The following is a 27,016-nucleotide window of genomic DNA, read 5'->3' as shown; positions in this document are numbered from 1 at the left end:
CTCCAATAATTTAATCTCGAGTAATCCCAGAGTACTCACTGTTTCTTCCTCTGATTTTCGAAGCAATATCCCGGTAGTTTCTTCGGAGTTGCAGCAGTTTATATGAAACCCATCAATAAATTTTATGTGTTCCATCTTTTTAGCACAGGATTTATGCATAATTTTTTCACAGAATGCACAAATGACTACACCGCACTTTCTTGAGCAGCATGAAAAGCCTTTTTCATTTTTATATTCGATATTAACATCGATATTACTTTGTTTTTGAGAGCTCGTCTCAGATACGTCATCACTTTCGTCGCCCATATTGAATATGGGAAAATTTTATTCTTAACCTGTTCAATATTTCAATTTCAAGTTCATACTTTTCAAAAAAAGACAATTATTGACACTGAATATTTTTATTGACATCAACTAATAGCATAGATTGTACAAGCATCAAATGATAACATTTCAGTTGTCTCTCAATAAACAACCAACATTTACAAGATATTGGCATAGTCAATACTTATATATTTGTGGCAATATGCACAAATCAAAAAGTTTTTATATATATAAGGGCCCTTGCAATATAAAGTATAGTATGATACAATTTTCCCTGTAATAACTGAAGAGATTCCTCTCATAAAAAAATTTAAGAGTATGAAAAATCTCAATGCTTCACGGATCTTCAGAAAAAATTGAAGATCACTATTAGCACATCGAGAAATAAGGAAGTTTCAGTAGAGTGAAATCAATATTATTTCAATCTAAAAAATTTTTTCATCAAAATTTGAAACTCTTATTCAATATCCTGACATTTTCCAATACAGTTGCAGATTTGATGCATCAAAGCATCTACTTTCTTAATTTCAATTCAAAAAATCAGAAAATACTCAATTGTGACTTGATGGCATAAAATCTACAAATTGAAAACTGTTGCTGAGGAAAAATTACTTCTTAATTCATTCTTACAATATACCAGCGAGTTTTGGAGTTCCTTTGAGTGAAGTTGCTGCTCCACATATTTGACTAGTTAATTTTCCACAATCAGAAATAATTAAGACATGGCTTGTTCCCCATACAAAGACAAACTAGAAACCATTCTCGATTAAATAATTTTCCATAACAAGAAATAAAAAGATAAGAAAGGAGTTAAGGTGATACTCCTGTTCAACTTAAATAAAATTCATAACATAACTCAGGACTAAACTTTGAAGTAAAATACAAACTCAACGAATATTCACTCTTTGCCATGGGGTGTAAAGCCAACTCACTTACAACTAAAACTTGCGCTTACATGGGAAAAAGCAGTTGAATATACCGGGTATATACATCTCAAAGAACGCATTAATGAAATGGATGAAAAAATTCTTCATTCGTACACAACTAGTGAATTACAGAAAAGTACAAAATATTTATACTAGTTGTGCGTATTGATTAAAAATGCTTATAGAATACTTGTAAATAATATATGCAGGGAGTATGGGGGGGAGTTTGTAGTATATTCTTAGATTCAATCTATATATACAATATTTACAAAAAAACTCCAATATACAGAGAATATAAATTATAAAATGAGGAAGGAAAATCGGAGCAGAGACAAATGCTCAGAATCTAAGAATCACAATAATTTTTATTATCTACATATTTTCGGCGATATAAGCCTTTGAATTCGGTGGTTTATACATCGTGGACATTCTCTGTCCCTACCCACTAAATTTGACACAGCCTGTTTTCATTTCTCTTGGATTACCCAACTGATTATCTCTTCCCCAAAATTTCGCTATTTTTCCAGCTATCATCTCCATAAACTTGTGAGACTCATTAGGACTTCCTAGAAGTCCGTCAAAAATTCTTCCATTTCTTTCGATAAAGGATATATTAAGTGTCCCTCTCTTTTTTAACCTTGTACTCCTCTCCAAGGATTGTTGCTATTTCACCCTGCATGAAGGCCCAGGGCACATTTGAGTTGGCCAGAGGGCATTTCTCTCCGCTAGGACAATACACCTGCAATAAGGATTCAATTGTCAATAACATTCAAGTATAATATATTCCAATATGAAACTTGAATTGAATAAAAAAATTTCAATACTCACTTCAGCTCCAGCACCTTGTCTCTTGATACTTTCCCTGCTGCAGGGGAAGCAAAACTTGTGATGGGGAACTGATGGACACTGAACGAAATGTGTATCTTCCAATCTCTCCTGGCATAAGGTACATTTCAAAATTGCAGTAGTTTGAGATGTTGGTGGTGCATTGGTCTCAGAATTTCCAGTTAGGGAATCTACACCTGAGCCACCAATGTTACCAGCGCCAGCTTCAGTTGAAGTGACGGTAGTCGATGAAACATGACGAGAACCAGAAGATCTACGTCCACTAGAAGAGCCAGCTGAAAAATTAAAATCACATCATTGCAGATTTGTCTCTTTTAATTATAAATTTACAGGTTAATGGACATTTTCAGTGTTTACTATGAAATAATTTGTGAATTGATGGATATAATCAGAAATTCAGAATACACCTGGTTGTCAAATGTCAAATGAAGGTTTATATTGTTGATATGTTTTATCTTATAGTTTATGTTCATTCTCAATTGTAAATCTCTTCTTTTTTGTGGTTAATCCTTGTAATTGGGTTATTCCTGTTAGGATTCCTGCTTATGTTAAATAATGAACTTCAAAAAAAAACAAGTTGCAGAAATATATTCATAAACGTGGACCATTAAGGAACAATTAAGTGTAATTAAGATCAATTAAATGTAACATAGGAAAATTAACTCAGGCATTGCAAAAAGAAACTATGTCATAGCCTTTGCTTCTGCATGTGCCATTTATTATTAGACTATATTTTGACTTCTCTTCAAACTTAACTGAAAATGGCCATTGTTTAAACTGAATGCAAGAATGGTTTCTGAACCAACCTGTAGAATTTGGAGAATGCTGCGACCCTCTGCTAGCAGATCTCGGCAAGGCGTTGGTTGGAGGACTGCCTCCTGTTGATCTGGGACTTCCTGGAGGCAGATTATCGGCCACCGACATCAGAGCAGCCATTGGACTTTGACTTGATCCAGAATTGGCTTGAGCCTGCTGGGTAGACACAGCAGTGATTGCTTCAGGAGGTGATCCAGTTCTGTTCGTTAGAGGCGAACCAGAACTGTTACTGTTAGAATTCGCTACTGATACTGGCACTGAAAAATCAAGATGAAGATTAAATCAAATTCTTTTTTGATGTGGAATTGTATTTGGTGGTAACGTGAATTCATTTGGTGGTTCAAGGAGTCATAAAATTCACAAATGTTCAATTGGATAAGAGATCTTAGTTCAATACTTTTAGCAGCAATCCCTTATGTCATCACCAGAGACTGTTGATTTGAATATCTGTTTATATCAGTACTGTTTGTTGTATTAGATTCTTTATATAGTTGGATATTGAATTTATTCATTTTCTCTGGGGTTTAGAAAGATGGTAAATGTTTGGAAATACATTTTCAGTCTCATTTTGCAGTTTCAAATTATCATTTTAATTGAAATTCGGTGTATGTTAGGAGACTATATGACGATGCTATCATCTGATTGAAAAGTATGTAGTGTATGTCCTTTTCAATTGTTTTCCGAACAGAGAAATGGTATTTTGAAAATGAATGTCAGTAAATAGAGAATCTCAAGCCAATGTGAATGTTATTGTAGTGTATGGTCTTGAGCGAATTACTGACTGATATCATGCAGTAGCCCAAATCGGTTGTGCTACTTTTTCAACTCCAGTTGGAAGTGAAGAATATTTGTTTTCTTTCTTTTTATCAACGGGTGATAAAGCGTCTATTTTGGTTCAAGTATAACGTAAAAGGAGCTGTCTAGTCATTCATTAATGACACTGTGATAACGATAACAAGTTCCCCTTATGCCATTGGTAGGCACAACGTGATGTGAGCAATTTAGATAACAATCCTATTATATTGAAGTTACTTAAATAGTAAGTCCCAAATTAAACAGTGGAAAACTGGACGTGACGCACAACATTCTCATATTGGCCCAAAATCACGTAGAATACACATTCCCAACGTGATTTTCTCCGGTATTATTTATAAACGAAAATTTACATCGTCTCCTAACCTTCAACTTCTTCAAATTCTTCTCGAAGTACTTGAAAAAAAATCACAAAGCAGATGATTCATTCATTTGTAATTCAACAAATCCAAGACTACGTTATACGTTTTGCATAACAAATTCTTCTTCTTCTTCTTCTTATCGAGCACTTCATTTGTATTCCCACTTTGTCAGCTTCGCCGATGAAGCCTGAGAATTTAATTGGCGCCTTTGTAATGTTGGAAACTTGGATCTTGTGATTGAAAAAGAAAATTAATTATGACAAGCGTATTATGACGTAGGCAAAACTGTACGGCACCAAGGATTGGTAACGGCTCACTTGATTATTCCGTCGGCAGTGGCGTACCGGAAAAATGAAACGTGAATTTTAATGTGCACGGGTAAAGATCTGAATAATGTGGAGAATGAAAACCGTTGAAGGTCATAAGGTACGTAGCTATCTAGCGTTTGTGATTTACATAAGTTATCATTCGCGAAAGTGAGAATGCTTTATGTCGTACCTGGCAACTTTGTGTATTTTTCAAATTGCATGCAGGAATGCTGAAATTTGACAATCGCGTTTGTATGTGTACGGGGGTCCAAAATTCGATGCTCAATGGAAGCATCTTGAGAACAACAAGAGTCAGAGAACAAAAATCAGAAATCAGATTGTAAATATCTTGTTTCGTTTTCGAGTTACAGGACGTTTCTGAAAAAAAAATGACTGTATCAACTATTTCGCTTATTTTGGTTTTTCTAGACACCGTACTTGATAACAATTATACAATGGACAAGAAATTAATTGAATCTCGATATAAATAAAAAATATTTATACATATATAAGGTGTCCCATCTAAAAAATCAAGTCGAAAAACTGAATATCTTTGAACAGCTCACAATCGATCAAAAAGTAACTACGTCTTAATGATTCTGAGCATTGTTTGAAGCTGTTAAGTGCAATAAACCTGAATTTTCGCGTCGATATGTGACAATGGATGGAACATAGCTCCATCGTTTCACTCCGGAGTCCAATCGACAGTCAGCTGAGTGGACTGCACACGATGAACCGAATCCTAAGCGAGGAAAAACACAACAGTAAGCTGGCAAGGTTATGGCATCAGTATTCTGGGATGCGCAAGGTATAATATTCGTTGATTACCTCCAAAAGGGCCAGACTACCAACAGCGATTATTATATATCGTTATTGTGTCGTTTAAAGGATGAAATCGTTCAAAAACGGCCCCATTTGAAGAAAAAAAAGATTCTGTTTCATCAAGACATGCGCCGTGTCACAAATCAATGAAAACAATGGCAAAATTGCATGGATTGGGCTTCGAATTGCTTCTGCATCCACCGTATTCACCAGATCTGGCTCCCATCTAATTTTTCCTGTTCTCAGACCTCAAAAGAATGCTCGCTGGAAAGAAATTTAGCGCCAATGAAGAAGTAATCGCCGAAACTGAGGCCTATTTTGAAGCGAAAGACAAATCGTACTACAAAAATGGTATCGAAAAGTTGGGAGATCGCTATAATCGCTGTATCGCCGTCGAAGGCAACTATGTTGAATAATAAAATCGAATTTTGCCAAAAAAATTTGTTTTACTATGGTAGACCGGGGACTTTTCAATTGGCCTGTTAATGTATCAACAATGTGTGTCATTCATATTATACTTTTTTGTAATAGAACATTAAATAACGAAAATTAGTTGCGACATCGAAACGACCTTCAGAAAAATCGCGACTAAAATACTTCGTTGCAAATATTTAAGGAAATAAATAATCGTTTCAACGATAAACACGGAGATAATTAACTGAAGGTCTAGGTAAAACGAGATAGCTGTTTAAGCGCACTGTTATCCTAATACCTCAAAAAGATAATGGATATTATCCACATTTTTCTCATATATTTTTTAATTTTCCTGTAAAACCAGGTGAGGTTCAAAATTACCACATCGAAATCGATGTTTTCAAATCGAAATACGGAAACAAAGAAAAGGAACAGGATCATTGAAGAGCTGTCTGTGATCGAACGTTCACAGAACACAACAAAACGTCACAGAAATAAAGAATGTCTGTGGCAGAATTTGTTGCGTTTTTTGGTATGCAGATCCTGGACCTGGGATAACCAAATTTGCACGTTCCAGGTCGAATTCGACCGGCTGTTCCCTGTCGAATTGCATGACGCACCCCACGCGACATGCGCCACGTTCGACTCCAACGCACATTGACGCCATTTCCGGTGCCGCTTATCGTTAAAAATATACGAAGTGGAAATCCATACAAGTTCGTGATAGTCTGTTCGGGAGGAAGCCCATTCTATGCAGACGCCGATCGTTTTCACTGAAATTCATTGACCTCACAATAGCCTACTCGATGAACAATCAATTTTGACAAGTGCATAGAAAATGCGCGTATATACATGGAGTATTGATTTTGATGTGTATTATTGAGAGGGAAATGGTTTCACTCTCAGAGTAATAAACATAGATAGAGGGAGCATATGTCATTTTCAGTAAACAAATTTAGTCGCCAACATGACCTATCAAATTTGACAAGAAACGCGCGGAAATGAAAACATATCAGTGATGCGATATTTCACTCAATTCGCGAGTTTCTCTACAAAGAACTCACTTCTTATGTCCCATAGTGAATCAACGTTTCATATTAACTCAGAATATATTGAAATAAATACCTAAATATACCAGAAATTCAGCAATAAAACTACAAGCGCGCCAAACGACGTGAAACAACCGATGACACTAGGAGAGCAAAAGTTGCCAAACCTTGTATTTCAGCAGTTAGATACAGAAAATAATAAATATTCTGCTTATTATAAATTCAACAATTAGGAAAAATATCGGATTCCAAATATTCAAATTTGCATATTTAATCGTGAATCACTCAAATAAATATATTTCATTCAATATAATATACATTCATAACAATTTAGTAAAATTGTGGATTTGGAAATATATCACAATCCGACAACGTAATCTAACCATGTTGGAGACATGTAAAAATTACTCATAACAAAAAAGTAATTTATTTCATATAAATTATCCACAAGACGCCTCATGTTGAAATCTTAAACAATGGGCTATGCTGTCAATTCATCGAAAAAATACGCATTATAGTATAATAGCCAATATTTACTAATAATTTATGACTCAAATCAAGAACTGAATAGTCCTATTTTTTTCTCGAACAATTCCAAAGATTCATTATTCGAAATAATTAACCTGAATTGTTTAAAGTCATTATCAGTTTATTGCTACTGCTATAAATTTATTGGCCTTGAGTATGATTCTGTGTGGACAAGACAAGCTGTTAACAATAAAAATGAAGATCAACTTGTTTTGGTGAAACTCAAAATTGTGGCAAAAATAAGCAACAATATTGAATTCGACAAAAAAATGGCTTCCCAATAAAAGGTTTTTTTTATATTATTTATATAGAAAAACCGAGTATATTTCAAGAGATATCTATGGATGTTCATTTCATTGTAATTAGGAAGGTATGTCATTAACGATAGAAAACGATATAATCCAAATCGCCGCCACGGCTACCGTTGCAGATCCACATCATTTTCATGATGAACAGAAGAAACAACAATTTTGGTACTTCGAGCCAAATAAAATCACAAATAAACTTTTTGGTCCTTCGAGCCGGATGAAACAACATTTTGGTACTTCGAGCCAAATAAAATCACAAATAACATTTTTGGTCCTTCGAGCCGGATGAAACAACATTTTGGTACTTCGAGCCAAATAAAATCACAAATAACATTTTTGGTCCTTCGAGCCGGATGAAACAACATTTTGGTACTTCGAGCCAAATAAAATAATACATAATGTCTTTAACAAGAGTCTAATCGTTGATCCTTCAGAGAAAGTTCCAAGTTCCATTCTTCCTAGGAAAACTTGGTGTACTTTAAATCGACTTAGGACTGGTCATGGTCGTTGCAATCGTATGCTCTTCAAATGGCATTCTATTAAAAGCCCATCTACGTGAGTGTGGCGTAGAAGAAACCATTCACCAGTTGGTAAATGGTTGTTCAATCCCATAAATTTCATAGTGCTTTTCAAACTATCAATTTTCGATTCGTTTTTAGAATGAGTCGCTAACTTTTCAATGTACCCAATGAAAACTATAACATATAGTACTCCTTTCTAGTTCTATTCTCTTTTGTTTTTTTATTTAATTACAATATGTATATGCGTCGTAAACTTCTGGTGAAAAAGAAGAATGGAAAAGATTTTGTTTGGATGAAGAAGTTAGGTCAGGTTATTCTGTAAACAAATGCACAAAACAATCGCTGCAACTATAGGGGAGAAAGAGTTTTTGCTGAGGCCCTAATCTGTGAGCTCTTGAATATCATACGTTGAAACGTATGATGCCTCATTCACATTTCATCTTCTAATGCTGAGATTATTCACATGCTTTATTGTTTGAGGTTGACAAAGTTTTCAAATAATAATCGATTCATCATCCAGTTTTCCAATGAACGTCTTGGTAAACGAGTGTTCCAAAACAAAACAACCCGAATATAACCTTCAAACCTAGACTCGAAACGCAGACAATTCAACGCCTCAGATTGAAAGGTGATGATAATCGTAAACTCAATCCAAAAACAAATCCTATATAGGCACGAACTCAATCGATCAAAAACAAAATAACCCAAACCAAACTCTTCATCATATTCTCTCTCATACTTCTATAACTTATCGATCTCCAACGAGCACAGCCGAAGGATCACCCCGCTGCTCGAATTTGTCACGATATTTACGTCATGCGACGTAAAAGCGGGTCACGTGAGTAAGCACGTATACGTCGAAACGGGCTCCCTGCTGACATTGTGTTCGTAATCTAACCCCCCCTTCCCTCGGGCCTTCGCCAATCGCAAAACCGGTCTGGCAACTATGAGAGCGACGCGGACGGACGTTGTTTTGCGAAAAACGAGCGGTATTTGAGATAGCGTGTAATCGCGGTTGTGCCACGAAGCGTTGACGGATATGTGGGGCATAGAACAGGAGGCAGAAAAGGCTGGTTCATTGATTCGGATTGCCTACATCCGTGGCGGATTTGAAAGCGTATATATATACGTCGGTTTGGGTTGTTATCGAGCGAACGTGCCTCATATTTCGACTCTGTGGATCGTGTGAAGGTTATTACACTATGCTTTGTTTCTATGGTTGATACGAAGAAGATTGAAGAATGATTTGTTGTTATTGTAACGTTTGAAAACGTATACTTGTCGAGTTATGACCAGAAAAAAGAATATGCAGGTTCCTAAGCAATAAAAAAATCTGGCTTCAACATTTCTGATTGAGTAGCAGATTTCCCAAAAATCAATTTTTGTTATGTTATCCTCGTTGTAATTGTAACGTTCGAATATGTAAGGTGCTTGTCATGTTATGACCAGATGAGAGAATATGCACTTATGCCACTCGGAAAAGGTTCCGAAGCAATAGAAACATCTGGCTTCAACGTTTCCGATTGAGTAACAGATTTCTCAAAGTTTAATCAATCTTATGTTATCTATGTTATCAGAAGAGAGAATATGGACTTATGCTATTCGGAAAAGGTTTCGGAGCAATAGAAACATCTGGCTTCAACATTTCCGACTGAGTAACAGGTTTCTCAATCATCAATCTATGTTATGTTATCTTTATTGTAATTGTGAGGTTTGAAAACGTATGGAGCTTGTCAAGTTATATCCAGAAGAGAGACTATGCTACTCGGAAAAGGTTTCGAAGCAATAGACCTGGCTTCAACATTTCCGATTGAGTAACAGATTTCTTAATCTGTGTTATGTTATCGTTGTTGTAATTGTAACGTTTGAAAACGTATGGAGCTTGTCAAGTTATGACCAGAAGAGAGAATATGCATTTATGCTACTCGTATGCTACTTGAAAATGGTTCCGAAGCGATAGAAACATCTGGCTTCAACGTTTCCGATTGAGTAACAGATTTCTCAATCATCAATCTGTGTTATGTTATCTTTGTTGTAATTGTAACGTTCGAAAACGTATGGAGCTTGTCAAGTTATGACCAGAAGAGAGAATATGCATTTATGCTACTCGTATGCTACTTGAAAATGGTTCCGAAGCGATAGAAACATCTGGCTTCAACGTTTCCGATTGAGTAACAGATTTCTCAATCATCAATCTGTGTTATGTTATCTTTGTTGTTATTGTAAAGTTTTAAAACGTATGGTGCTAGTCAAGTTATGACCAGAAGAGAATATACACTTATGCTACTCGGAAAAGGTTCCGAAGCAATAAAAACATCTGGCTTCAACATTTTCGATTGAGTAACATGCTTCTCAATCATCAATCTATGTTATGCTATCTTTATTGTAATTGTGACGTTTGGAAACGTATGCAGCTTGTCAAGTTATGTCCAGAAGAGAGACTATGCTACTCGGAAAAGGTTCCGAAGCAATAGATCTGGCTTCAACATTTCCAATTGAGTGACAGATTTCTCAATCATCAATCAGTGTTATGTTACCTTTGTTGTGATTGTAACGTTTGAAAACGTATGAAGCTTGTCAAGTTATGACCAGAAGAGAGAATATGCACTTTTGCTACTCGGAAAAGTTTTCGGAGCAATAGAAACATCTGGCTTCAACAAAAACAGAAATTTAGAATCCATTGTAAGAGAAAACATTGTTGCAAATTCAAAGTTTTCCAACCTGCAATACATTTTTCACAAAAAATTCTTTCAGTAATAGTAACGAAGTTTTGAAATTTCGAATATTCAATCATAAATTAATAATCTAGGATCAAATTCCACGCGATTATATTGATCATCATCATTTGGGATGGATAATGAAATATACGAATGGATAAAATGCGCATTTTTTTTCTTATAATTCAAGTACGTGAACTGTGGAAACGATAAACCAGAGAATGTGAACATATAAACATCTGTGGTCAGTTCCGGTTCGAGTGATAATATGGATAGACATTGGACATTACGTATGTTGTTGTTCATGAAAAAACAGTGATAGCGAAAGTGCGATAAAAACATTTGTAAATAAATTCATAGTTAGTTTATCTTATAACCCAAACCTCAACACGATCTCATTGCGAAAAAAATAATAGATTTCATAAGATTCATAGAGTAATAAACATAGATAGAGGGAGTATACGCAATTTTTACATGTCCCCAACATGGTTAGATTACGTTGTCGGATTGTAATATATTTTCATATTCACAATTTTACTATATTGTTATGAATGTATATTATATTGAATGAAATATATTTAATTGAGTGATTCTCGATTAAATATTCAAATTTGAATCCGAAATGTTTCTTAATTGTCGAATTTATAAGAAGCAGAATATTTATTATTTTCTGTATCTACCTGCTGAAATCCAAGGTTTGGCTACTTTTGCTCTCCTAGTGTCATCGGTTGTTTCACGTCGTTTGGCGCGCTTGAAGTTTGTTTTCTGAAATATTTAGGTATTTATTTCAATATATTTTGAGTTAATATGAAACATTGATTCATTATGGGACATAAGAAGTGCGTTCTTTGTGGAGAAACTCGCGAATTGAGTGGAATATCGTATCACTGATATGTTTTCATTTTCACTCGCTTATTGTCAAATTTGTTGGGGACAAAATTTGTTTACTGCACATGACATATGCTCCCTCTATCTATGTTTCTTAGCTTTTTCCTTACACGAATTTCTCCTACATAAAAAAATATTCTCCTGTATTCAATGCTTCTCTAATTCACATATTTTTTTGTCGATTATGAAAAAAACTATTAGCTAGGTCAATCCCTATACGAAAGAGACTCTTTTAATCGAATTAATTATTTGGATATTCGAACTGCCATTGATGTGCATTTGAAAAGAAAGAATACAGGTGCGGAAACCGTTTTTTCCTTTATTAAAATTCATAAACATGTTATTGAGTAAAGAAATTTCTTAAAGAACAGCTGAATAAGACCGGACACATCTGGCGGGCAGGTAGACCAGACGGCATGTTAGGCAGAAGGTAAAATAAATTGCCCATGCCTTTGTTCTCCTTGCTGGGACAAACAGTCGACCCATATTCAGAGCTTCGACGAGGACATGTGCATGAAGGGCATGGGAAAAGGATGACCTAAATTTTTCGAACGGTAAAAACTGATAGAGATAAACCTTTTTGAGAGGTTGGTTATTGGTTCACATCATTCAGGTCTGGAATGCAGACAAATTTCGGTTTTGGGTTGGTATTTCTAACGGTAAACAGTTATTGAATGGGAAAAATACCGTTGCTTTATCAGGTAGATGCTGTAAGCTGTGAATTTTACACTAAGGTCTTTCAACACAAAATATCTCGACACAGGACGAAAAAAATTGAAATAAAATTATCAATATGATATAATTATGAATATGAAATTTCAAAAATAGCTAGCTATGAGTGCTATAGGACTTTGCGGTAAAAACTATTGCATATTGCATACAGTATAATGGTTGCAGTATATAATTAATCTAATTCTGTGACAAACCATACCTTGTAGAATCTCAGAGTAATAAACATAGATAGGGGGAGCATATGTCAATTTCAGTAAGCAAATTTTGTCCCCAACATGAACTATCAAATTTGACATGAAGCGCGCGGAAATGAAAACATGTCACTGATACGATATTTCATTCAATTCGCGAGTTTCTCCACAAAGAACGCACTACTTATGTCCCATAGTGAATCAACGTTTAATATTAACCCAAAATATATCGAAATAAATACCTAAATATATAAGAAATTCAGAAAACAAACTTCAAACGACCGACGTGAAACAACCGATGACACTAAGAGAGCAAAAGTTGCTAAACCTTGGATTTCAGCAGGTATATACAGAAAATAAGAAATATCCCTGAACGATATATAAATATTCCATTAATTTCAATAAAAATTTAAAAGGATTAGAGTAAATAATGTATAACACTCGTACAGAAGACTCTTTCTAACACTCGTTTTTGAATGTTGAACTCATGGAAGAATATCAATGCCTTCTGCAATTTCATTTTTATTATAAATAACTATTTTTCACTGGAACATCGATTTGGCTGATCAATTTGGTCTTGAAGACCAGAACTCTGTTTTCAATAGCTCATTCACTGAAAATTTTACTAAGAAAAGATTTCTCAAGCAATGGATAGTGGTTGAATATCGAAATTTGTAATTTTCACGAAGAATTAAGCCTCAACTCCATAGGTAAATGCCAAAGCTCCATTCAAATCGATAGAGGAGCCTCAAAATTTTCCAACAGTAAATCTGTTCGAGTCGTAAATTGGCAACTAAAACACGAATAGCAGGTATGGGCCTGGCCTAATGTTTATTCAACATTATGGTTTTTTTTTACAGCTAGCGTGATCGCGTCAATATTGTTATTTCGTTTCTACTCGACCAGTGGATATAAATAAATACCGCTATCGTTTCGATTACGTAAGATCTCGCACGTTGAAGTGGGCTAATAGCCTTAGCGATACCCAGAATATTCGACCCTGGTTCTATTCTCGGAATATATCAGAAGAAACGTATGATATTCGAGAGAGTTTGCAGCCCTCGGTCTGCGGTCTTCGAGACATAACACAGCCTGTAGACCTAACTCAACTTTGAGATTCATTAGGGAAGGGAAGTTTGTACTTTATTTTTAGGAATAATAAATCTTCGGGTACGCCAATGTCAAGTCGACATTGTTACTCCTCCTGCAACCGTCGTAAATAGATGATATTTAAAAGTTAAAAGGGAAAACAAACGACATATGGTGAATTCTAATAATTCTACTAAAGGGTGTTTTTTTAGAGCTATAGAACTTTAAATTGCAATAAAACAACGATGGATTATTCGATTGACATGAATTTCATTTATCCGCAAGATATTCTTGTGGCATTACATTTTAAATATGATTTCTGACATATGACCGCCACGGCTGGCTCGGATGTAGTCCAATCTGGACGTCCAATTTTCGATGACTTTTTCCAACATTTGTGACCGTATATCGGCAATAACACGGCGAATGTTGTCTTCCAAATGGTCAAGGGTTTGTGACTTATCCGCATAGACCAATGACTTTACATAGCCCACAGAAAGTAGTCTAGCGGTGTTAAATCACAAGATCTTGGAGGCCAATTCACAGGTCCAAAACGTGAAATTAGGCGGTCACCAAACGTGTCTTTCACTAAATCGATTGTGGCATGAGCTGTGTGACATGTTGCGCCGTCTTGTTGGAACCACAGCTCCTGTACATCATGGTTGTTCAGTTCAGGAATGAAAAAGTTAGTAATCATGGCTCTATACCGATCACCATTGACTGTAACGTTCTGGCCATCATCGTTTTTGAAGAAGTACGGACCAATGATTCCACCAGCCCATAAAGCGCACCAAACAGTCAGTTTTTCTGGAAATAACGGTGTTTCGACATACACTTGAGGATTAGCTTCACTCCAAATGGGGCAGTTTTGTTTGTTGACGTAGCCATTCAACCAGAAGTGCGCTTCATCGCTAAACAAAATAAAATGGACGTAGTGCGCGATACGTATTCCGCATAGAACCATTATTTTCGAAATAAAATTGCACTATTTGCGAGCGTTGTTCAGGCGTGAGTCTATTCATGATGAATTGCCAAACCAAACTGAGAATAAATCACTTGACAGCTGTTAAATCGGTCGCCATCTTTAACAGTAATGCCAACTCAAAGTTATATACCTCGAAAAAAAAACACCCGTTACAGATCAATGAAAATTTTATACCACTGTTCATTATTTTATTTTCGACACAAAATATATCGATATTTTTATGTAATAGTAAATTATTTCATGAGGTTGAAAAGTGTCACTTTTTATGGCTTGAAAAGTCACTTCTCTTTCGAATTAAATATTTTTTTTTTCAAACCTTCAGCAATTCATAAAAATCTGGAGATCCTTTAAATAAGATTTATATCAACGATCGTTATAATTGTTAGATAAAGCTGTCATCTTTTGAAATTTGACAAGTAAAAACTAGGCCATTACTAAAAATCTCAGAGTAATAAATATAGTATAGAGGAATCATATATGTCAACTGCTAAAAACCAAGTAGCTTGATATGATTCAGGTACTTCGGTACTTGACTTGAAATTGAAAAATTACTACTTGAATTGAGCCTGACTAATCAAGTCAAGACGTTAATCCCTAATCTGTATATACAGTTATGTGGTCTCCAAATGGTCATGAACGAGCTTCAAACTTTACATCAGTGCTTTCTCAATTTTCCATCAAAATGCTTCCACTCGGAAGCAAAATCTGCGTGCGTAATTCTAAAAGAAAATGGTACGTGATGTACCACTAGTACTGGTACCCGAAGCGTTTCCATCGGACGTGTATATGGCGAGTGGAAGACGCAGAAGCCACTACGTAGCCTTGAACGAGGCTCACGTTCTCACGCCACTAACATCTGTTGCAAAAAAACGAACTTGTTTTCGATTGGCCAGCAGTCACGACAAAGACAAACACGATGGTGGGTAACATTCCTGCAGATCGACTCGTTCGAAATCCAGTTATAAATCGATTTTGCTATTTTTGTCGCCAAGAAGACTAAATCTGGCCGTAGACGGGTCGATATCATTTCAAAATATGTATCTGGTTCTGTTCGATATAAATTGATCGATATATTTGCAATGTATTTCGGTGTAATTCTCCCAAAAACATATTGCTCAACTTGGAAAATTCTGGGTGAATAAAAAATTGCATAAATAGGTAATTGTCAGTAGAGGCAATAATGGGATTTATGCAAGTAAGTATGTAACAATTTTTTTCGGCAACCATCTAGGAAGTGCTCACTTCCCGGACGCTTTTTCTCTGAGAAAGTCCGAAAAAATATTGTACGCAACACGCCCGAAAATGGTTTTTTTGGACTCACAGACTTCCAGGACTCGCTTACGCTCGTCCTGGAATTTTGTCTATTCGTCCAAAAAAACCCAATTTTCCGGACTTGTTACGTAAATTACTATTATTGCTAATAATGGGACAGTTAAAGCTCGAAATATTAGCCAACTCATAGCAACCTGATCCCTAGAATAAGCAAGCATTGATTTTGCTCTCAATACAAGGAATATTCACCAAGTAAAGAAAACAAGAAAATAGGTATAAAAGTTTAATGAGTCTACTTGAGACACAATAGTTGTCAAATTATTTGATTTATAGAAAATAGGTATTAATAATATAACAAACTCATAATCATCAAATCTATATGTTTCCAATTTCATGATTATGTTTTATTAACTTCACAAGAAATGATTTTTTTCTATTTTATTTACCTGATTTTTTGCTTTAAACGTTCACGGATTGTATTCTCGAGATAGAAGGACCAATACGGTATAACAATTGATTTTTTTTACTTAATTTTAAAGCTTTGGATGGATTGCGGACGAATTTTTCCTAATCGATTTTTGGATTCTACACATTGCAAAACTTAAACTGAAAATTTCAGGGTGTTGTTAATTTTTTTCCTCGATCGGTTCTAAAGATTTATTATTGAAAATTTTAAAAACAAAGGAGTTATAGCAATAAAGCTTCCTAAAAATGAAATCAAGACCTTCTTAACTATAATTTACGTGTATAGTGTATCCAAAGTCACTTGGAGGAAGCCATAATATTTCGATTATAGAAGTGTTGTCCAAATTTACGGAAATTCCTTTGGGACCTGCGAATTTATTGCCTAACAATACTCTGAAATAAACCCCTGCATTTAGTAGATCGCGGTATCCACTTCAAAGGGAAATCTGGCCAAGCGTTTTTATGGACTAGTTCAAGTGACTTTGGATATACTATACCAACTAGTTTGGATCAAATTGTTAATATATTTTGATGTTTGTTTAATGACTTTGATCCCAAGTCTGCTGCGCCTCTGTGATAGCTGATAATCAATAAAGCAAAGTCTTCACATCCACGTGTTAATGAGCATTCAGATAATAAACAAAGACTAAGTATGTAGCAGATTGAAGCTCCTTGTTATAATCGTCACCTAGCGTGTTGAAATCTTTGGTGATTAGTAACCTGTTCAGAAATAGAATCATTTTGTGGTGTGGCGGAGCAGGTAGTGCTGTTATTGGATTAATGCTCAGGGTTTCAAGTACTAGTACTGCTTTTAGAAAAGATGCCCTTTGCACTTGAGATAATCATACGCTGTTCTGCACTGAACATGAACTTATAAGCGAAATACGAATTATTATGAAGGCTACTTAGATTGTCTTTGAATGAGATTCATTTATCATTATAATATACAGGATGTAAATAAATATTACGAAATGTTTTGCTCTTCAGATAAACAAGTTATCATGGGTTCTACTAGATTCACTCTAAATTGGCAGTACCAAAAGCAAATCTGAACGAACCAAATGAAAAATCGGATTGCACCATAGTTTTTGCCGAGTTTTAAGCTCACGTTTGAACCCACTGCCAAATTTCTTCATATCACTGATATGTTTATTTTTCCGTGCACCTTATGTCAAATTTGTTAGTTCTTGTTGGGGACAAAATTTGCTTACTGAAAATGACGTATGCTCGCTCTATCTATGTTTATTACTCTGAGGAAATACCTGATGATATTATCCCTCTTCCAATGAGGGTTATAGGGAATTCTGTTCGATATTGGTTGGGCTGCCATGTGTTTTTAATTATACAGGAGGCTTGGTAAAGGCGGTTTGGAGATTTTTATTGATGCAGGGGATTTCAAAATATGTAATCTAGCCCATTCTCTACTCCTCGCTGTTCGTTGCGTTGAGGTATTCGAATGACTCACCGTCGAATTTAAAACCTAACAGAATAATCACAGGTATACGACTCATTGTTTTACGCGTTTCAAAATTAGCAATCAAAATTTAACGATCGGAAAATCTGCCCCGGCCTGGCGAAAAAATCCGAAAACAATGGTTCCCGAGTTAATCGACTCCATTTCTACACTTTATTAGCATTCCTGGATTTATCGACAGGAATTAATAGTGCGTTGGTGATTTCATTGCACATTTGTTTTTGTTTTCCATTGGCGACTTCAAGGTTCCGATATCGAATTCCAACCAAATTGCAATGGCGGATGAAATTGACTACCGGACCTGTTGCTAGGTTGGGATGTCGGGAAATTCGAATATATACACGTCGCAGTTGCAACGGGATATATACAGTGTGAGTATCAAGTATGGAACGCCTGATTTATCTCGGAAACGGATCGGATTTTTGTAGACTTTGGTGTGCAAGAATCTAGTATTATGGCTCATATCATGGTGGTAATTAAATTGTTGTCAGATCTTTCCTTTTTTTTTTCGAAATACTTCATTAGTTCATATGGATCACCCTGTATATTTTGTCCTCTGAAATCCTTATGAACTACTGAATACTTTTCGTGTAATATTCCAAAGGCAAAAATATAAACGATGATCCATTTGAAATAAAAAAGTTCATTATTATATTATCCCAGAAATATCCCACCATAGTATCGGACATATCACAAGATCCTTGCAGAACAAAATCTATAAAAATACTTGAAACTAACCTTGTATATACGTAAACAGTGGGGGTTGGTTTCTTATATTGAAAAAAAGAGGAAAACATGGAATAATCGCTCAAAACTTCAAGTCCTTCCAATTTTGTGCGCTAAAAAACTTATTTTCACTGAAATTTAAGATTTTTTCAATATCCTACGCGAATTATCTTTGGTTCAGATGACACTATCAACAACACGACATCAAGTAAAAATTTTGGAATCGTAATTAGGTAACGGGTGTTTTTTTTCGAGGTATATAACTTTAAGTTGGCATTACTGTTCAAGATGGCGACCGATTTAACAGCTGTCAAGTGATTTATTCTCAGTTTGGTTTGGCAATTCATCATGAATAGACTCACGCTTGAACAACGCTTGCAAATAGTGCAATTTTATTTCGAAAATAATGGTTCTGTGCGGAATACGTATCGCGCACTACGTCCATTTTATTTTGTTTAGCGATTCTGGTTGAATGGCTACGTCACCAAATAAAACTACCGCATTTGGAGTGAAGCTAATCCTCAAGTGTATGTCGAAACACCGTTACATCCAGAAAAACTGACTGTTTGGTGCGCTTTATGGGCTGGTGGAATCATTGGTCCGTACTTCTTCAAAAAGGATGATGGCCAGAACGTTACAGTCAATGGTGATCGGTGTAGAGCCATGATTACTAACTTTTTCATTCCTGAATTGAACAACCATGATGTCCAGGAGCTGTGGTTCCAACAAGACGGCGCAACATGTCACATAGCTGGTGCCACAATCGATTTATTGAAAGACACGTTTTGGACCTGTGAATTGGCCTCCATGATCTTGTGATTTAACACCGCTAGACTACTTTCTGTGGGGCTATGTAAAGTCATTGGTCTATGCGGATAAGCCACTAACCCTTGACCATTTGGAAGACAACATTCGCTGTGTTATTGCCGATATACGGCCACAAATGTTGGAAAAAGTCATCGAAAATTGGACGTCCAGATTGGACTACATCCGTGCCAGCCGTGGCGGTCATATGGCAGAAATCATATTTAAAATGTAATGCCACAAGATTATCTTGCGGATAAATAAAATTCATGTCAATCGAATAATCCATCGTTGTTTTATTGTAATTTAAAGTTCTATAGCTCTAAAAAAAACACCCTTTATATCTAGTTGTCATTGAGATATTAGGTTTTTTCTATGTTCTGCTTGAATTTCCTATGGTTCAGATAACGCAATCCATACGAAATTTTGCAATAAACAGACGAACAGAATCGAATTTGAGGATGGATTCTTAATTTGCTTGTCGAACCTTATCTTTTAAACCATTCCAAGCTGAGAAATACTGAAGTTGGAGAATCTTATTATAGCATATACGTTCTTGTGCATCAACAGAAATACGTACATCGTTAACACAAAATCCCATGACTTGTTCTCTACTAGCTCGTAAAGCCGTAAAATGCAGCATCTCCAATAAAACTGTCTGACAAAGTCAGCGGGGCATCATACAGTAATTTCCAACTTTTCACAATAATGTGTTGCACACCGAGATAAACATTTCGACGTTATGTAACCAAGATGATCTCATCCACGAGAAAGCCAGCCGGTCAACAAGTCGAACCGCTATCTCGTATGAGTTATCCTTCATAAGGCCTCAAGATGTAACGTTTTCCTCGGGGCAATGATAACATCATCATTATTCTTTTTCCGACTAAGGTATAAAAATAATCGTTATGGGTGTCACCCAACGGTAAACAAGGTGCCGCTCAAGCAGATTGGCGAAATGGGTTAGATCACCTCGACGTGCCAAGACCTTCGACCAAATGGAGAGGTCCATCTTTAGGTTCACGTATACGTGTTTTGTACAGAATGTACCAAGATTTACTTCCTTTCTTCAAGAATGTTGGCGAACGAAAAATTTGAATTTGTTTTAAAAAAAATTTTGGCCATGGATTCATCCACAACATCTTGGAGGACACAGCAGATTCTTCAGCAATAAGGTCGAGAACCAAACCAATGATTGTTGATGATAAGACTCCGATTCCTTTGAATTTCTATGCCTTTGAACTTGAGAGATTTCGCTATCTTATGTTCATATTCCATGATACTTAAGTGTGAGAACCTTACCAAGACAATACATGGATAATAGAATGCTACAGACGAGGTCGTTGGTCTTACCAGAAGAAATCGTAAGTAACCATTTGGATGCGCAAGCAACTAATAGTAATAAAAACCAAAGAATTGAACTTCCTACCTCTGTTATAGTACAGAGGCTAAATAATGAGCATATTGTCTTGAATTGTGGCCAGGAGATGATCGAGTCCTAAAATATACGTCCAAACTAAGCTTCTGGTGTACAAGAAGAGAGATGGAAAAGGCAGCTCTTTGTATTTTATTACTCTAAGGAGATCAGAGATGAGGAAAGAATGTGAATGAACTCCTTTCCTTTATACCATTTCCTAAAATCATAAAACTCGAAAGACCCAAACTTTGGAGGTACCATTAAATGCTCCCTCAAATGATTCGAAAACCGAAACAGGTGCTAGCGCTGGAGTGCTGACTATCCTATTGTTATTAAGTAACCGAGCTACCAAAAAAAACTCAAAATTGATTCAAGTAAAGTTGATTAGTTTGGTCGAGAATTAAATGAAAGAAGGCGCCAATACCCTTGCCAAAGCACACATCGCACCAACGCCTTCTTCTGGCCACTAACCTCTCTGTGGTATAGAAAAAATCACCTAAATGGAAGCCTTTCTATAGAAGGAGAAAACTGAAAAATGAAGTGAAATCTTTCAGGAATGAATAACGTTTTTAATACTCATTAAGCACAAGGTGCACCTCATCAGTGGTATCCTCACAGAGCATTGACGCCTTAGGAAGCACCTAATGAGAATACGGTTATCAGAAACTGACGAGTACATATTCTGTGGGGTGAAGAAATCCCTCATTATGACTTATTCTTCTTCCTCTTTCATTTAAGTCTCTTCTTGGCGGTATCTCTGTTGAAGTGGAGACCCAGATCTCCAACCATCTTTTCCTTGTTCTTTCTACATCTCTTTTTCCGATTGGTTATCACCTGGTCACTAATTGCCTCGTTATTGCAATCCAACGCAAAAAACCTTTTCATGAGACAGATTTAGGAGTGAGGATTTAATCTCTTTGTAGCCATCCCAGATACTGGAGTTTATAAGAACTCTGGAACTGGAAGGCGAGCTGTAGATGCTGCAGTGGTGCGATAGACCTTATGGTCGTAGTTTGGTTATCAGTAGAATGTGGTTTGGGATAGATACTATGAAAATTAAGGACTGAAAGATCAGATCACAATAAAAATAGCATGGCAAAAAGTCGACGAGTTGTAAATTCATTTGGTATCAGTAAAAGTGACGTAGGACTGTAGGCGAGAGCGTCAACTCCATCCCAGCTCAGCTACGGTTAACCCAGCTGTCGAAAACATAAAAATAACTTCATTAACGTTTTAGTGTCATGGGAACAATTTCATTCAGAGCCGCGGTCTTTCAGAGATGCTGCACTCTCCTTAATCTGATCAGAACCTTGCACATTCCATTGCCCTCGATGACCTTTACGCGCTACTAAAAATAAACCGACCGGTGCAATGTGCAACCAAGTTCTTCGCTGTTACGACGACTGTCGGTGTTGCAGTCACCACTACTACGCCGTCTGGTGCACAGTCTCCCAACTGGACCGACCGGTTTTCGCCATTTAATTCAACCTGTTCCACTGGGGCCGGTTCTTTCAACGTCATAAAGCAGCTTTCACAAACCGCTCGGACGGCATTTTTCTGCGGGCTGGAATCCGAGAGATAGAGAGAGACGGAGAGGTCGGATTCGGTAATGTCGAAGTGAGCTGGCCGTATCTGGACCACGAATCGCGACTGCAGGACTGGAAAACCATGACCAAATAAGCGCTGCTAGCTTAGGACGGTATGCGATTGGTATAAGCTGCGAAGGATTTCGAAATTAGTGGATTTCATCGATTTATTGATATGTCTGGCTAGTCAATCTTCATTTAGATGCGAAATCATTAAACCGTCCCCCACGATGAAGTCCTAAGTTATACTTTTCACCCAGCGCCATCTGTATAGTTTCAACTCGAAACGATACTATTAATTCATCATTGGAGTGTCTATCAATTACGTATTCATCTTCTACTCTACCAGACTGTGTTACAAACATGGAACTTATGCGAGTTAGGAAAGGATTTGTTACTGTGTCCTTCCACTTTAGGCAATTGATCGTTATTTGCTAACGCAACACCGAAATTCATATGTTTCAAGTGACTAGCCTGTGTAGGATAACAGATTAACTTTGATCAACATGGAACTCTCGGGAATTTCAGGTGTGCGCATTAAGTCAACATCAGCGCATCGGCAACATCTAACCATGAAGTTGAAAACATGTAACATATATCTCTAATATACTACAAGAACTGCTGTAGTATATTAGAGATATATGAGCACTTCTAGTTTCTGATTGTGATGAAAATTATTCATTTATTGTTGTTGTATTGATATTTATCTTATTTTTTCCTGTCGAGATAATTTGCTTTATAATATGAAATGTAAAGCAGTGTAAAATTAGTGGTATATGTTCAAACACAATATGTACTGTTTCGTCACAACTGTGTTATAAAGTGTGGTTCTTTTAAGAGCTTGAGAACTTTAAATAACAAAGCAAGACATAAATATTATCTGGTAGATAATTTCATGGCATTTATTTTTGAAATATGATCTCCGGCATATGTCCGCCGCTGCTAAGAGTTTTAGTCCATTCGCTCAGTCCAATTTTTCACTACTTTTTGAAATAAATCTGGCCGTAGGGCTTCAATGGTGGCTTGAATATTGGCTTCCAATGCTTCAAGAGTTGCTGGTTTGTTAGCATAAACAAATGACTCAACATAGCCCCATAAAAAGTAATAGAGAGGCTTTAAGTTAGAAGTTGAAAACTTGCGACAATTAAGTTCATAGTTTTTTATTTGAAATTAATTGTTACCGAGTGGAGACCGAATACATATAATATGCATAGATAACACCCCAAACTTGAAACTTACAGAACCTGCACAGTCAATCAAATATTCAAAATTTAAATAATCAAATTTTACATTCTGAGACCGAAAAATGATGTCTACATTTAATCTTCCACCATTGACTTAATCTAAAAAATTCAAAAGGGACATGTTAAGGCACAACTCCACTCAAAAAATTGTATCCCAAAGTATTCAATTTCGAAACGAAATTAACTGTAAAAAGGATATACGTAATAAAGTGAAATGATATCATATATCTTTTTTTATGGTATCGACAGAAAAGAGAGATCGAACAACCATAAAATCCCAGCAGACAGGCCCACCACAAATTATCGCCCTTCGTCAGAGGAATGTCGACTACCGACAAAATAATAAATTAAAACCGATTGCCCCGGCACCCAAACAAGGGCCTTCGAGAAACTAGGTCAATAGGAGAACCGGTCCTAGTCCGTTTTTCGAATCCCCGAGATCCTAACGCGACGGACCAAGCGTCCTAGAGCGATGACGCGAAAAGGTTTACTTTCTAACTGTTCACGAAACCGGATAATCTACTAGAAAGTTACCGAACCCGTACAAAAAAAAATCCTTCTACGCCCCGTAATAAAATCCCTTGGGCGACAATAACCGAGCACGGTCCTTCGAATAATAGTGTCAACTCGACGGGTTCGACGACCTCCAAGTGCCCAACATCGGCAATTTATGAATTGCCGCAATATCAACAAGAAGCCGAGGCAGCCGCTTGTGAAAGCTCGGTTTTAGTCATTCCGCATCGGATTTCAAGAACCCCGTCTCGACTAGTGACGTCACAGACAGACAAGTCGAGATGACGCACTAAAATACCATATGCTGTGCTTGCTTGGGAGGCCACGCCAACTGCTGGAAAACGAATTGTTGTTTGGCAACACGAGTTTCGTCATTGGGACTGAAGGTTATTTGTATCATATTGTAGATAAGCTTCTTGGGAATTATTAGTTTAGTATCTTTGATAACAACTACACGAAGAACAAGTTGCCGAGTTCGACACAGTTATATTTACTTCTTCAAGAAGTTTTCCTTACAATTCTACCTCACCCAATTCGAAGAATGTCTATCGTTCCATCTAGAATTAAAACGATAATGACAACAGTCATAAAAAGATTCTGATTTAATGTACATTGAACATACTGACTGCAATAATTGATATCTAAATATTGACGAGTCTATACATACTACCTATATAATCGCAACTGCAATTTGGAGATACATAGTGCATTTACATAAAAAACATGTTTAGAGTACACTATAAACATTCAATCAAAAAATCATCTGATCACAACAACTTTGTGGTGCTGCAATCTATTACAAATTTTCAATTATGACTTTCATTAACTTCATTGGCTTTTTGTTCGACCTTGTACTGACTCATCACAAAATTCGAATTTAATGAATAAACATCGAAATAAATACAGAATGTAAATGAAGCATTTTCAGGACAAACGATTCTTCCGTTGAATTCGAAATTGTCGAATACTAAAGTACTATTTTCCTAAATATAGACCGGTATGAGTCACGCTAGATAATAGAACTATAAAATTATGACAGGACAATTGTTCCATCAATAAACTTCCACATGAATACATTTTCAACGATACGTATCGAGTAGAAATTCGCAGATACATAAATAAACATCTAGAGCTACCAGATAGTACGTCATGAAATAAAATTGATCCTCACATAGCTTTTTTACCAGCTCAATTGAATAAACATCTTGCTCCATTTGGTTAGGAAAGTTTTATGGCATTAAAACAACTACGATTATACAAAACTACCTAGGTATTTGTCACGTTTGGTCGGATTTGCTATCAAAAATATGAGAAACAAATCATGTAATAGCACTTGGTAGGTAAAAGGCCAAGGAAAACGCAAATTTGGAGAATACGCAGAGGACAAAGACTAAACCTTGGATGGTTATGACAGTAGTAGTAGAAAAAGTTGAATTATTTTGATCAGAATTCTCAACAATGCAATTCAGTTATGAACCAGGTCAAGTGTCAATAACGTTCGTGACGTTTACCAACAAGCAGAGTTTCAAAATTAACCAATCTCCAGGAGATACCTTGAGCTCGGCGCTTTTACAAAATTGCCACCAGAAAACGTCTTGATACCACCAAACGTAAACAACTTATCATTCCAATAAACTCACCACTAGTTTTGAACGCAGTTGCCGTATCAAAGGAAGCTGTTCTTAGAGGATGTTTCTCCTGTTTAAAACTCCTGTCAGCCGAAACTACAAAACCCTGAGCTATAGAAACGGCTGGCAAAGAATCACCTCTGGTCAAGGGTGGCCTTACAGCATTACTATGTTCCTCCACAGACATCATCCTCTTGGAGGGATTCATCTCCCCGTTTGCGTGGTGACCTGGAGCGTGATGATGATGGTCATCATCATCAACAGCAGCCATACCACGCTTCAACCCTTGTTGAGGTATAGAACTGGCCCTGCCGTTGGAGGTATGATGATGGGAAATGGGGTGGTGAGCAGCTAGATGGGCAGCTACAGGAAGGCGTACCGTAGTGCGCCCAACAAGGGCCTCATGTTCAGGAGTAGCCTCTAGCTGCGTGGGCCTAGACATGGCAGCGTTCCTCGGCGGAGGAGCGCTAACAGTTTGGTATTCGGCAAGCATTCCTGAACGCGTATGGTGTAGATTATAATTAGTAGAATGGTGGCTGGAAGGTTGCCGGCTCGACGCTCCCACAACTTCGCCGTTCTGGTGCTCGTGTCCTGTACTCCTATGCGGCTTGGTCGCGTGAGAAGGGCGTGTCTGCTCCTGGAACCCGTGGGCCCTCTTCATCTGCCTCGCGGTCTCCAAAACTATCTCAATCCTGTCCGCACCTTCATAGTTCACACAGCCACGGCACACGGCCTCGCTGAAATCGTGCACCATCGCCCACGGCATACGCGGCAGATCGCATAAGTAGCAGTGCTGCCTCTTGGCCTGCTGTATCTGCATGACCGACATCTTAGGTTCGAATCAACAGTTCGATAAATACAACTCGAAAAACGATCACACGACAAGTCACTACACCATAATAACCAACCGTACCGCGCGAACTTACAATACTGACTACGCTGCGCTGCGTTTCTGAACTGACGCTGTTTCGCAGTACGCAGACGAGAGCTGTATGTGTGCGGTGTGGAGCAGCGTGTGTAGGCCGTGTAACGAAGGAGGGGTGGGGGGGAATAGGAGCTGGCAATCATTACACTGGGTGACGTCACGAGATCGTAGCGACCAATGGATGCGGGCGACTACGTCACTGCGCCGTCGGTGCAATTGGGTTTTGCGTACCCTTCTGTTCTGTTCGTGTTTCGGTGTTTACACTGTTCGGACGTTGCCGGTTCTTCGGTATTTTCTTGAGCAAGGGGAGAAAAAGGGAATTG

At 37.0% G+C, this 27,016-nt stretch overlaps 2 protein-coding genes across 2 annotated transcripts in view; both read right to left on the bottom strand.

Annotated features, from left to right (window-relative positions):
* The window catches only part of LOC123685126 (FK506-binding protein 5-like), a 93,767-nt gene that overhangs the window by 9,859 nt on the left and 56,892 nt on the right, over positions 1-27,016 (bottom strand). The window lies entirely within an intron of this gene.
* On the bottom strand, positions 383-26,759 carry LOC123685128 (interferon regulatory factor 2-binding protein 1). The gene is made up of 4 exons (XM_045624718.1): positions 25,781-26,759; positions 2,903-3,169; positions 2,079-2,371; positions 383-1,989 (listed from the first exon to the last, which is right to left on the bottom strand). The coding sequence occupies exons 1-4, from the start codon at positions 26,595-26,597 to the stop codon at positions 1,864-1,866; spliced, it is 1,503 nt and encodes a 500-aa protein (XP_045480674.1). The 5' UTR covers positions 26,598-26,759; the 3' UTR covers positions 383-1,863.

Source organism: Harmonia axyridis, chromosome 7 (genome assembly GCF_914767665.1).
Source record: "Harmonia axyridis chromosome 7, icHarAxyr1.1, whole genome shotgun sequence".
Taxonomy (NCBI): Eukaryota; Metazoa; Arthropoda; class Insecta; order Coleoptera; family Coccinellidae; genus Harmonia; species Harmonia axyridis.
Note: the sequence above shows the minus strand (reverse complement) of the source record. Positions and strands in the feature narration are given on the sequence as shown.